The sequence below is a fragment of the Musa acuminata genome, chromosome BXJ2-1, assembly GCF_036884655.1.
Source record: "Musa acuminata AAA Group cultivar baxijiao chromosome BXJ2-1, Cavendish_Baxijiao_AAA, whole genome shotgun sequence".
NCBI classification, from domain to species: Eukaryota; Viridiplantae; Streptophyta; class Magnoliopsida; order Zingiberales; family Musaceae; genus Musa; species Musa acuminata.
In genome coordinates this window covers 9100509-9114220 of record NC_088338.1, presented here as the reverse complement: position 1 = coordinate 9114220, position 13712 = coordinate 9100509, and the positions used below count along the sequence as shown (strand labels likewise).

The window sequence follows — 13712 nt, the reverse complement described above, 5'->3', positions numbered from 1 at the left end:
GAACATCTATGCAAGTATCCCGATTCATGAAGCAAAATGGGTTATGATCCACATTAAACAAAATTGATGAAAGTAAGGCGACTTCATAATACCATAGATCATTTAAGATGAGATTTTCATGTCTAAAAGCCCCATAAATAAATCCTTAAAAATATTTTGATATCGGACTTCTATATTTCTACATGTAAAATCAGATATTTTTATAGTCCATTAAATTCAAAATAAATAGATAGTTCATTTCCAGAATCAATCATGGATAAATTTGATGTCTTTTTTTTTTCATGCTTAACAGCATAACAAGTGTGCCACCTAGTCCAGCTTGCCATCCAACTTTTCCAGTGGGCCACCATCTAATGTTTTTCATGCATTATTCCAATTATTTTGGTTCTCCACAAGCTCTTCTTTCAAGCAGATGGAAATTATCTAATCAGCCCTTATTCAGGTTCAAGGTAGTTGAGGTTTCTTTTCAATGTCACCCATTAGCTCCATTACCAAAAAGAGTGCACCACTGGATGGGATGGAATTTATAGAATGGAGCCAGCTGTTGAGGGTTCTCTCACCTGTTGGTCTGGGAACCAGGAGGTTAGGGTGGACGAACAGGGGGGAAGAATGAGGGGTCAGAAGTTCAATCAGATTGATGTTAGGGGTTTTTGTTTCTGGAAAGAGGGCTTGAAGTGCAAGAGTGAGAGCAGTGAAATTTCAAAGTGGTGGCAATAATAAAAGGGTTTGAAATGGGATAGCTATGAATTTCTGGTTTGTACACTTCCTTCTTCCTTCCAATAACTAGTGAATGGGCCTCCCCCAGAAAAGTATTAAGTTGACTAATTGAAATCCATTCAGATAATATGCTGTTTTAACTAATGACTTATAAATTCTTAATTGTCTAATCCACAACCAAAAGCAGAAGTCAGGAAGCTTAGGAGCAGATGCCTCCTCCCCCAACTCGTGTGCCAAAACACTCCATGCCCAAATTGAATAATGTGTAAAATATTTGGTTACTCATGCATCAACAGTGCATGTCTAGAAGGTCCAGGCGAACATTAAAATTTAGAAGAATCTAATGTGCTGGTCTGGATGTGTAATATATGGCAGTTAAGCAAAAGAATCTTACTAGAAAATCATACAAATCAGACTCCAGATATAAAGTAGGCTTTGACTGCAACAACTTGGTCCATCTTATCATGGTATACTGTTTCTATTTCTGATAGTTTTGCAAGGTTTTGAATCTTGACTATCTGTCAGTATGGAAAAGTATTTGCCAATCCAATCAATTACCAGTAGCAAAAAATGTAGCTCGATACCATTTTATTACTATTCATTTATTTTATTATATTAGTCAAGGATACCAGACAGTATAGGTCAGTATTGAGTATACCTCCCAGTATACCAGTACAGTAGCAGTATAGTAAGTTACCAGAACTGGTACTGTACCAAAATTTAAATCCTTACTTTAGTGTATCTCTAGTAGTTTAGCATAATAGTGACACAAGCCCTCTTTGCAGAGAAATGCTTATCCTTTGTCAAGTTATTATGGAAAAGAAACCAATGAAGTTTGGAGTAATTTATATGGTAGTGAAGGAAAACTCTCGTTATAGGGGAATGCATGTTCTATGTTAATATGAGCAAGTGGTGAGACTTAGAGTAGCTTATGATGATAAACTAAACAAATATCAGAACTACAGCTTATAGAAGTTGTCAAAGCGGTACTTCTTCCATACTCGAATCAATCGGGTCACAAAAGATGTGCTCTGTTCATACACATGAACACCATACAAATATGCACCAAGTGATATGCTTAATGTTATCATAAAAAAGAGCAAATAATATTAGAGTTCAGTATAAGATACCCTACATAATGTACTTACAGGGTCAGTTTTGAAAAAGACCAATGATGTGCGTGTAAGAACAAACCAACGTTTCTTCCATGATGTCCAACCTATTCCTGCAATTTTAAAGAGTTTAAAATAAATCATACTATTTTTTTTAATTTATATAATTGACAAAAGAATACGAAAGAGCTACAATTTATGATGTCCTTAAACCATGACAAAAAAGGATGGTAATACACAATGTCTGGAATGAGATCAAACAAAACAAAATGCTATGGTCAAAATATAATTCAACATAAATTATACAGATTTAAAGAATTAAGTTATTTATTGACACTATAGAATGTCGAACTTCTCAATTGCAAATAAGTATTTTTTAAATCCTGAACCTCTCCATAAAAAAATCCTCACAGGACATATTAATACAATCGAATACATGTTCAAACAGGATGATGCTTAAAAGAACAGAAAATTATTGATTATTTGAAAAGAAAATGGAGACTAGATTTCAGGCTTGGACATGCTCACTACACCACCGCATACTCCTTCCTCGCTCTCTCCCCCCTTCCCCAGAATCCTGGTACCAGAATATGTTCCGGCATACCATGGTGTTGGCATGCCAGAACGGATTGGACCTTTATTTATCCTGCCTTCGATCATCATCAGTCCGATACCCGAAATTGAAAATCTTTCATTCAACTTAACCCATCTCTTATGTTCATATATGCAATAAAGGCTGACTTCAATTAACCACTAATCAATCGTAATCCCTCCTTATATTCCCAACTTATGAGCTCTCCATCTGGGAGATCTTTCTGTTATGACCTTACAGGAGTCATTTGTTTGTCATGACTAACAAATCGTACTCCATGAGTTCTGCCCACCTTCCCTATGTATAGGAAATGATCCATTAGGTTAACACCATTTAAGAACAGGTTTCAGTATAGGACTGACCTTTAAATAAAAGGAGGGCAAGTTCAAGCAAACAAGCAATAGCTATGAACTTATAATTAAGGGATTATCTAGGAAGAGGAAATTGCCATTCTACTATTCATAGCCTCTTCTCTATCCATTAGCAAGTTCAAAAAGGATCATTCCTTCTATACTATAAACAACTGAAAATAAGAGAACATGAGAAAATATCCTTCATGGTTCAGTAGTAAGGTAAACAAGACAAAAAGGCATGTCATGAATTGGAACATAAATGATATAAGAAATTGGTATAGATGGTGTTAAATTTCTTACCAAATAATCATATAAATGATAACCAAAACAACAAACTGGAACAAAAATACTAATAAACTTAGCATGTCAACCATTTTAATGTGTTAACATAAAAATGGATTGACTGCAGAGCAACTACCTTTAGACGAAATGAAAAGTGGTCCACTCTTAAGTACCTGCACTGAAGGTCTAGCATTCAGTAATTGTGATTTTCTTTAAAAAAAATGCTTAACAACATATCATACATATGAGATAGATTTAAGCAAATGCAGATAAAAATGCTGTAACCAGCCTGGATCTTATTAGGTTCATGAAGTTGATCTCATGCTAATATATGCACCAACTATGAACAGTAAGTTACTTTGAGGTGGGCTCAAGGCATACATAGCAAGAAAGTACAGATACTAACATAAGAAAGAGGTATAGTCTAAACCAATGATTGAAATATCGTATCGTACCGAAGTTTCGACATTCTCTCGGTACGGTACGATACTGTATACTGAGCGGTAAAACGCTCGGTATACCATTCGGTATATATATATATAAAAGTAAAAAAAAAAAAATTTGGCGACGACGCCTCTCTTCTCCCCAAGCAGGGTGACGTCGTAGAAAAACAAGGCAACGTCGCCTCTATATATATATATATAATCTTTTATTTATATATCTATTTATTTATATATTTATATGTTTATATATATAAGTTAAAAAAATGTGCGATGTTGCCTATATATAATCATTTATTTATATATCTATTTATTTATATATTTATATATATTTATATATAAAAGTTTTTAAAAAATGTGTGATGTCGCCGTATATATATATATATATATATATATATATAAGTAAAAAAAAATCTGCAACATCACCTCTCTTCTCCCCCACGCGGGGCGACATCGCAGATATATATATATATATATTTATTTATTTATTTATTTATTTATTTATTTATAAAAAAATATCGTCCGGTAGCGAGCGGTCCGCATACCGATTTACTGTCGGGCTAGTATGTACCGTCCGTACCGAGCGATATCATTCGAAACTGTATACCTTGATTTAAACACCAAATCATTAAAAGAGGTTCATATGTCCCACTTGAGTGAACAGATAAAAAGGATGAAGACAAGTTCAATCATCATTTTCCTGGTATACTTGGCCCAAATGAATCATAAGGAGGCATCTAAAATAATGGAATTTTGAATGAATTTCAAAATTGTTGCATAAACAGGCAAGAAGTGGTATATGAATAGGGAAAATCCACATATTTTACAAGATTATTGTGTTCGCATAAGAGGAGAATGAACCACTAGCAAAAAGGTTGGCATCGATAGTTATCTAGCTTCAAAGGTGGTCTACTTCTAACTGACAATGAGATTTATATAACAGACACAAACAAAATCATAAGATGACAACAAAAGGCCATAGCACCTGTACAATGACTGTATATGGTAGATATACAGTAACTGTTAACAAAGGTTTAACTGAGATATGAAAGACTAGGTATAAACTTTATACTATAAATTACTGTCGTATGTAATTGGTACAGTTCTTCACTATGATAAAATGCAATACTATGCTTCTGCCTTGGTAAACATGGTTATCGAAACTGCATGGCATATGCATTGTTTTTCAAGTCTCAATGCAACCAACATAGCATGGAATAAATTAAGCCCATGCAGAGGCATTACTGGCAATTATTCAACCTTAAAATGAATCACAGGGGGTACAGGAAAAGATTAAACAAGAGAGGGAAAAAAAATAGATCACTAATCTGTTAATAATAGTACACAAATTTCAATCTTCACTTGGTGATTTGGTACAATCAACCACTGATAATATTCAATTGGTTTGTTTGTAAATCCTTGACTGCTTCATAGTATATCATTCTATGATTGAAACCAATGAATAAATATATTATTAATAAATGTTTTCTTCTACTTAAGAATTCAATCTAATCAAAAAAGAAAATATCAATATTAAGGCATTATGTTCAAATATGCATATTCTTTCTACTATAAGCTAGAAATCCTCACACCAGGAAACAAAAAACATGTTCCGAAGTGATGATATAGTAAGAACCTCTAGAATTAAGCTGGGGTCTAGAAATAAAACTAGAGCAACATCCTAGGAGAAAAAATTAAGCTTGAGCAATGAAAATAATGATTAAACGGTCCAAACTAGGAACATACATGTTACAACCTTAAGGTTTATAAATTCAATTCAAACCCAGTGAATGCTGAAGAAGTCCTTTTTTAAAATCCATAATTATGACATTGTAGGAAACACAAGGAAGCAGAGAACTACAGCCATAGGAGTCGCACTGGGCATCATATTTATTCTCATTTAGCATCATTTAGCAGATATTGTTGTGCCCAAGGTTTGTCATACTGCTCAATACAGGCAGTATGTACCAGTCCGACAGGAGACCGGTATAAGTGGTACATTGGTATGTCTCTATGAATCGTGCGTTGGTACACTCAGTCTAGCTTGGTACAACTTGGTACATATTATACCAACAGCTGGTCAGTACACTGATACGTACCGATAAGGCAAACTATGGTTGTGCCAGAACTCGAAATAAAGGAGGATGGGACAAGAGGACTTGAAACAAAAGAGGAATTGAGGATGAGGAAAAGGAAGATAAAACAAATTTTAAGTCTTCATAATCTCAATAAAAAATCTTTAACTTTTACCCTTTTTCATTTGCCTTTTATTTTACTTTATATTTAACAAATATGCCAAATCGACTATCTGAGTTAATGATTTTGCTTTTTTGATCCTAAAGCCTCCACTTGTGAGAACCATTTTTTTGTTGACAATGTAAATTAGTATAGTTGCATATTTAACACCTAAATTTGGACATGTGATGCTTGCATTTTAATATAGATAAATTGCACATATTGACTGGTACTTTTTATATAATTGATTTATCTTCTGCTACCTCCAATCATGTGGCAGAGGTATTTTATTGGCTTTATAGCACTGTGTCTACTTGTATTTATCAATTCTAAGTTGACTAAATTTCTTTGAATTGTTTGTTGGTTAGGTGTTCTATCTTAATCAATCCACCATAATAACAACACGAGTTCATTAGTCAACATTGAAACTGTTTCAAGGTTTCAAATTTTCCCCTTAAACAAATAAGAGAAGGAGCTTATCTTTTATCAGTTCAGCATAGGGCAAAAGGTTGAAGATCCAAAAGAGTTAACTACAAAAAGTAATTCACACTCAGCAAAAGTAAATATACAATGGAACTAAAGCATTCAAAATATACACGAAAAGCTGGTTATCTTGGCAGTCATTTACTGGTAGATAAATTTGATTTCAGACAGTTCATCAGAGATAAAATGCAATAAAAATCATTCCAACAGTCGACAATGAATCTTACTTCTTTCAAGTTCTGAAATTATCTCAAACATGCTTTAGATATGCTATCATGCATCAGAATCCAAGCAGCATAACATACAATTAGGTTTTACCTCAAAAAATATTTGTAAATGTAACATAAATCATAATATATGAATCATCAATCTTTTGTTTTATTCATACAGAGACTCGTTTGAGAGAAAGAGGGATAATATAGCAGTGGAAACGATGCACTGTTGATCTCAACAAAATCTTACTAACATTGCAATTAGGACATGTATTTGTTTGTTTGTCAGGATTGTCAGAGGCCCTGGTGATCCAGAACTTGGTGTCCGCCTCACCGCAGCGACAATTTTTACATTGCGTCACAACATTCTCACCGCTTTGAGATGATGCCATCTGTGACAGTCTCATACTTCAACTGGACCAGAGAAAAAAATTGGCAATGTTAGTTAGGTGCTCTATCTTAATTTGATGAAACTGATAGAAACCTTCGACAGAACAATCTAACCACATATATCAAACATGGGGTTGTTCTATCACTGAAACAGACAGTCAACAAGGGCTAGATCAATCAACGAATAGAAGATCGATTAAGAAGGAAGCAAAAGAGACGGCACCTGCCCAGCCTCGATCGAGTCCGGCGACGCGGAGCCCATCAAAATGCGCGCATTCTCGGCATCCCAGCCGCGATGTGGGGATCGAGGGCAGGGTTTACGCGACACAAGTTACCAATTCTTCCCTCTCCTCGACGAGCACGAGCGGAAACCCTCGTTCGGGAATCCTTTCGATCATCTCTTTCTTCTTCCTTTTTCCTACTCTTCTCTCACCCTCAGATTTCTTCGCCGTACGCCCGACTTCGTCGCTCCGCCAGTCTCTCTCGCCCGGCTTTTGTCTCTCAAGACTCTCTCTCCCCCACCCTCCGGAGACACGAAGAAACGAGCGGAGCGGGGGACCGCACGAGGTCATAATGTGAAGGAGAAGAGCATTGCCGTTGGATCTAAGATGCAACGGTCAGATCGCTTGGTACGCATAGGAAGTTCTGTGCGACTGTGTCCGGGGACAGGACTGGTCTGTAACGGTCAGCCTTATCGTGGTGTCCATGTCGCGCGACGGTCATCGTTGGTTGCGTCCCTCATGCTTCAGAAAAAAGACTGGTTTTGCCCGAAAATTACATATATAGCCCTATAGAATAAACAACTTTCGTATCTATTCATATATCACAATGGTTGAAATATGACAGTTAATTATCGTCTTAATACATCCCTAGAGATCGACAGGGACTAGAAAAAAATGATCATTTATAAAAGATATTCTATAAACAATTTAAAATAAAAATATTTTAAATTTTTTTTCAAAAATAAGGACTTCTTTTGGGAATTGGCCCTAAGAATATTATGGGTATTCATAATATCCCTTTCAAAGTCCAACCAAATTATGTTAAATATGATTGATTTTTATTAAAATGAGTTTTTGATAAATATTAATGAGAGGGATGTATATTCAGATAAAGGATGTTAATATTTGGAGGGATATAAAAATAATAATATTAATTATTATTTAAAGCATGGTATGCAGTATCGAATGGTACCGTCCGGAACGGATGGTACGTACCGGTCCGACGGAATATCGATATGTGAATCATCCGGTATCACTACAGTGCTACAGTATTACACTATAGCAGTGCTACAGTAATAAAAAAATATATAAAATTATTCGATACACCGGTACCGTAGAGCCAACCTCGAAACATCAGTATGGTACGGTATTACATACCTTGGTAATTTTGGACCTTGTGATGGTGAAATAAATACTGATTACTCTTTTGTTAAAAAATATATATATAGTTATGTTGATGGGAACTGAAAAAATATTTTCCTAGAAAATTATAAGGGTTTTTTTATAATATCCTTTGGGAATACCTATATGTCGTTTAAAAGTCCGTATTTTTATCAATCCAATGGAAAACACTCACATCTCCCGTTATATTGTGAACCTGTGGTTGAATAACTGAATAAGATTCAAACTGCATGAAGGGCATAAGTGTCTTTTTCATTTAACAGCCAAGAAAACATGAATGAAAACTGATGAATTTGATTTACATGTCGAATAGGAAAAGCATGTCCATATTGGCACCAAAGGAATATAAATGTGCATTAATTGTTCTCCGAGGGTATAATGATTATTGTAAATACGTTGGTGGTTGTGCATGACTATTCTATTGATTCAATGGCGAATGCATATTCACTCTATCCGATGTATCATAGGAGATTTATTTTTTCTATTGATTTTTACGAGTTGGATTGAAAAACAAATTTTGAATGAGATATTTAACTCCAAAGATAAATAAAAAAATGTTATTGGTTCTTTTTTTATAAAGAGAATAAATCTTTTTTATTGAAATTAAAAAAAAATAAACTAAATATAATGTAGAAACAATACGATCGTGACAATTAATTAGTATAATTGGTACATAAAAAATTAATTATTAATGCATGATCGTGACAATAAATCAATTCTAAAAATTAATTATTATTGCATAATTGGTTAGCGTAGGGGAATTTCTCGACTCGACTCGACTCCTTCGACACTTAGGTTAGTAAAGAAAGTGAATAAGATTTAACAAAGCTCATGAGAGTTTTAGGTTGAGTCCCTCCCTTGTCCGATTTCGAGGGCTGATTTTTATACCTAATTTGTTAGTGGAGGGTGATCGGTTGCTCATCCCCCTTTCAGCTTCTCATACCATTAGGGGTTCATTTATGTCAACGGTTTAGTAAATACATCTTTCTGTTAGTTACATTTGAGAAGGACAATTGGGGGTGTGTCATCTATTAGGATAGGGTCATGCTTGAAATGCACAGGGGATGAGGATTGACGTTAGGTGATTAAAGAGTCGAGCTACGTCGTTAAGAATTAATGTTCTCTATGACTTCTTCTGAAATTATGGCCATGAGCGACGAATCACTAGCGACCGATGATGCAATCGAGAGGAAACTGAGAGGACAAGTTTAGTCATCGTGTAGCGATGGTCGACTCGTGCGACTTATCCTAGGATCATGTTCCGATTGGGTGACCATGTGAGGGAATGGCACGTACTCTTGTGTGCACGTCGATTCCAAGTATCAGCCCATGATTGGACAGTTTAATAGTGCAATGTCTGTGCCATTACTTTCCCTATTAGGCTTCATTGGTCTTTTTCCATGGGTTAAGATTTGTGAAGGTCGACGGATCATTTCCGCGAGTTGCTCATGCTTTTACATACGTGGCTTATTTAGGTCAGGTAGAAGGGTAAGTTGGCAACGCTATTATTTTTCATATAATTAGATAACTCACATATAAATTGGCAAAAAAATAAATTATTTTATTTATACAAAGCATAAGTGACGATGATGAAACTCAAACTCATGACTTTATGACAATCTAGTACCACTTAGAAATTGAAGTGAAATCATTATTCTAAGAATGTTGTTACAAAGCAATCAACAGTCGTAGTGAGACTTATGTTGCTGCTAATCTACTCTTGCATTCAAGCTTGCAATTGATCTTAGCCTTGTACATGAAAAAGTTGCCGGAATATATTTAGAGGTTTCACCACCAGGTTGACACTGAAACAAGTATAGAATCCATGGAGAAGTGGAAGCTGGACAAAAATGTCTCAATCATGTTGATTGTGCCAAAACCAAACATGTTCCATTCTATCTGGTTCAGGAGAGATGGATTCAACTTTAATAATTGCATCAGATTCATGAGTCACCATCCTGCTTTGTCAGCACAAACCAAGAATACCAATGTGACCAAGCAAAGGGAAGGAAAGAAGAGTACAGTAGCACTGAGTGCTACAAGTTTCCATTGATTTCCTTGCAACAATCCACAGTAAAATGATGATTACACATACGCAATCATCAGGCTGAAAGAATGTAAAGAATGATCAGAGTCTGCTAAACTATCAGCTACTTGAAAGGATGAGAGAGTTCATCCCCAACATCATGTACACTGAATATTGCCAAGGAAGAAGAATTCTAAGATGCTGCGATAGTGCTGCTGCTGCTCCTCCTCCTGCCGGAATCGGAGAGCCGCTTCACCAATCTCTCAAGTGCTTCCTTCATCCATGGATGCTGGCATCCCTCTTTGGCTTCGGCCACCGTCACCTGATCGATCGCATCGGTGTAAGAGATCGAAACAATACTGAATTGAATCTAAAGATTACGAAGATGAAGAATGAAGATGCAGCGGTTGGTTTACCCATTTGCGTTGTCTCGCATGCATCTCAGGCCAATCTCCCAGTTCCTCGGTAACATTCAGAGGGAACATGATGCCCTCATAGTATGCATCGTACGTTCTGCTCTTGTACCTCCATCTCCCAAGCTTACGCTGCAAGGATGACATGAGAAACTAATCAGCGATTAATGCTGCTGCAATGATTTCGATCGGAAGCGAACAGGGATCGAGAGGTGACCTCGACGTTCCCTTGCACGCCAGCTTCCTCCAATGCCTCCCGCGAGGCTGCTTCTTTTATGGTCTCGTCCGTCTCCCAACCACCCTGCGAAGGCAACAGGAACCATCCGTATTACACCCTTTTGTCCCTTAACGACCGAGAAAAGGAGTACCGATCTATCGCTGGCACGGGAAGAAAAGGGCAGATTCCGCAAACCTTCGGGAACAGCAACCCATTGCCTTTGGGCGAGCTGATGACGAGGACCTCCATCGACTTGTCGAGGCCTTCACCGCGGGGGCTAAACTTGTAAGGAATGCACCTGCACGCACGAAAAGAAACCGTTCTGCATCAGATAAGCCCGCGACTCCTCCGTCCGATCCCGGAGCGAGAGGACGAGACCCACATACCCGACGACGAGGCGACCCCCGCTCTTGGTGTAGCGCTGCAACTGCCTGCCCTGTCGCGACACCAACGACACCATCGTCTTCTTCTTCCTCCTCCTCCTCCTGCCGCGCCTCCTCCAAAGAAAGAGAGATGAGTTGGATCGAATGTACCAAACGAGAGAAGCTGAAGGGCAAGGGAAAGGAAGGGACAGTTTGGTTCGGGGGACGAGTACAGAGAGGGGTGCGGGGAGAGGGGCTATAAATAGGAGACGGAGAAGGAGAAGGGGGACACTTGGGGAAAGGCAATGGCCGTGGAGCGCGTGGGAGGAGGCGGTGACTCCATCTTGATGGGGGGGCAAAGGCGTCGCTTCCGGGTATTATCTGTCGCGCTTCTCGATCGCTTGCCTCGGCTTCGATCGGACCACTCGACATGGCTTCGTCAGCTACCGTGACGGAACGTGAGTTGGATAACGTCGGGTCGACGAATCGGTCCGTCCGATCTCTTTTGAGGCTAATTTTAAATTATTTTTTATAATTAATTATTTTTATATTTCGATTTATATATATATTTTTAAATTATATTACGATTTTTATTTAGAAAAATAAAATATTAAAATCCTTATATAAGATTTAAAAAATAATTTTAATAGGATTAAAAATTTTAAAAAAATTATTGGAATAACGAGATTAAATATTTCAATTTGGTAAGTATAAGGATCTCGATGTAACTTTTAAAAATATAGAAATCAAAATACTAAAATAGTTAATTATATGAGATAATATATAATTAATCTTTTCTTTACCTAAAACTTATCCAAATTAATCGACTCAAATCAAAATTCATAATTGCTTCGTAATGATTCAAAATATATTTGATGAATCATTATAGAGAAATCATAAAGATAATATCATATCAACCCACAAAACCCTATCGTCTCATAATTCCAACATCAAAATTTCTATATATGATTCTTATACATACGAAAGTAAATCGTTAAAATCTCTATGATAAAAAATAATAATTTCACAGAATTAAATATAAAAAAAGAAAAAGATTTTGATGAAACAACGGATTAAATATTTTACTTTTAAGTATCTTAATGTAACTTTTAAAAGTACGATACTAAAATAACTAATTATATGAGATGAGATAAAATGTAATTAATCTAATTAAATAAGACTCATGTTCACCTTTATGATTTATTTCTCCCTAATGATTCAGAGTATATTTGATGAATTATTACATAGAAATGATGAAGATGATGATGTCATATCAACCCACAACACTCCTAACGCCTCACAATTCCAACATAAACATGCCTTTGATTTGTCGGTGACGTTCACATGATAATTCATCGATTCCAAATCGAATTGAAACCTATCGGACAATTCGACTCCGATTCTTAACTTCTCGGAAGTGGAATTATGATTTCGGGTTCTTATTTGAACCGACAATGATTGATATTAATCTTTTATACGATTGACTAGCATCATTATTATATGAACATTATTAATCGATTCTCAACTATCATCTCTCGCGTCCTTCACGAACACTCGAGTCAAGAAATCTATTCGATGGACGCAATTAAGAGTCAGGATTTGAATGTGAAACCGAGTTCCGTTCTGCTCCAATCTAATGAAACATGGACTTGTTCAAGGTCAGCTCCAAATTATTAGTTTTGACTACGTCATATTCAACTTAGCGTTCTGATTTGGTCCAATCCCGCCGACCAATGATAATTGGCACATTATTTCATGCATGATCGAATCTTTGAGTATTTTATGTGTTGTGAAGAGTTGAATCGGCTTTGGAATCATCTCCGCATTGTCTTCTTGTGGCTTCCGACCAATGGGACGAAGTCAAACACCGGAAATATATATATATATTCAGATCGAGTCAAACTTGATCGAACCAAGTTGTATTCAAATCACGTAGTGGGACAAGTTCGTGATTGTTGTAGTATATATAAGAGGCTAAGATAGTGAGATTGTACTATATTTCACTTGAGGAAACGATTGAGATATATTTAATAAGAGAACTCATATATGATCATATTTATAAGAATATTGAATCAAGGCAACAATGAGAAGAAGATGTCATTAGTTTCCAAACTATGTAGGTGATAAGAAAAATATTCACCTAATAATTAGATCATGTGATAGCATAGTCAATAATAATAAGAAGGTGGGTCTCGATCAATAATAATGATCAGACTATGTGGACATCAATCTAAAATAAATTTTTAAAAAATATTTATTTATACCTCGAAAATAATATATTGGAAGAATATTCTCTTAGTTAATCCATTGTAAAAGGTAATCTAGCCACGATAATCAAGGTTGTTTACTAAATTTATCCCAATTTTATTCATTACTAACATGTGAGAAAGAGAGATCCCATGAGATATTACTGTTTGTGTAAGTCAACTACAAAACAAGCGTCCAATTCCCTCTCAATCATCGAGTGAGAGTCTT

The 13712-nt window shown here is 36.1% G+C and overlaps 2 protein-coding genes across 6 annotated transcripts in view; both read right to left on the bottom strand.

Annotated features, from left to right (window-relative positions):
- LOC103990812 (rho GTPase-activating protein REN1-like) overlaps positions 1–7328 on the bottom strand; it is a 62123-nt gene extending 54795 nt beyond the window's left edge. For 3 of the 5 annotated variants that reach the window (XM_065093176.1, XM_065093177.1, XM_065093178.1), the window contains exons 1-4: positions 7040–7179; positions 6681–6840; positions 3193–3229; positions 1866–1942 (exon numbers count right to left, since the gene is read on the bottom strand). In XM_065093176.1, coding sequence (XP_064949248.1) covers positions 1866–1942; positions 3193–3229; positions 6681–6833 — 267 coding nt within the window. In that variant the 5' untranslated portion in view covers positions 6834–6840; positions 7040–7179. Of the gene's footprint in view, positions 1–1865; positions 1943–3192; positions 3230–6680; positions 6841–7039 lie in introns of all 5 variants that reach the window. The other 2 variants (XM_065093179.1, XM_065093180.1) reach the window with 1 other exon arrangement.
- Positions 7329–10228: 2900 nt separating this feature from the next.
- Positions 10229–11524, bottom strand: LOC135598078 (nudix hydrolase 17, mitochondrial-like). The gene is made up of 5 exons (XM_065091604.1): positions 11262–11524; positions 11071–11173; positions 10876–10959; positions 10662–10790; positions 10229–10567 (listed from the first exon to the last, which is right to left on the bottom strand). Exons 1-5 carry the CDS (start codon positions 11333–11335, stop codon positions 10439–10441), a joined length of 519 nt encoding a protein of 172 aa, XP_064947676.1. The 5' UTR covers positions 11336–11524; the 3' UTR covers positions 10229–10438.
- Between the last annotated feature and the right edge of the window lie 2188 nt (positions 11525–13712).

Bases quoted from the DNA above. Each gene is read 5' to 3' on its own strand.
- LOC135598078 (XM_065091604.1), bottom strand. From the start codon at position 11,335: ATGGTGTCGTTGGTGTCGCGACAGGGCAGGCAGTTGCAGCGCTACACC. The intron at 11,174-11,261 runs GTATGTGGGTCT...TCGTGCGTGCAG, and splicing joins GGGGGTCGCCTCGTCGTCGG to GTGCATTCCTTACAAGTTTA. The intron at 10,568-10,661 runs GTAAACCAACCG...GCGATCGATCAG, and splicing joins ATGCGAGACAACGCAAATGG to GTGACGGTGGCCGAAGCCAA.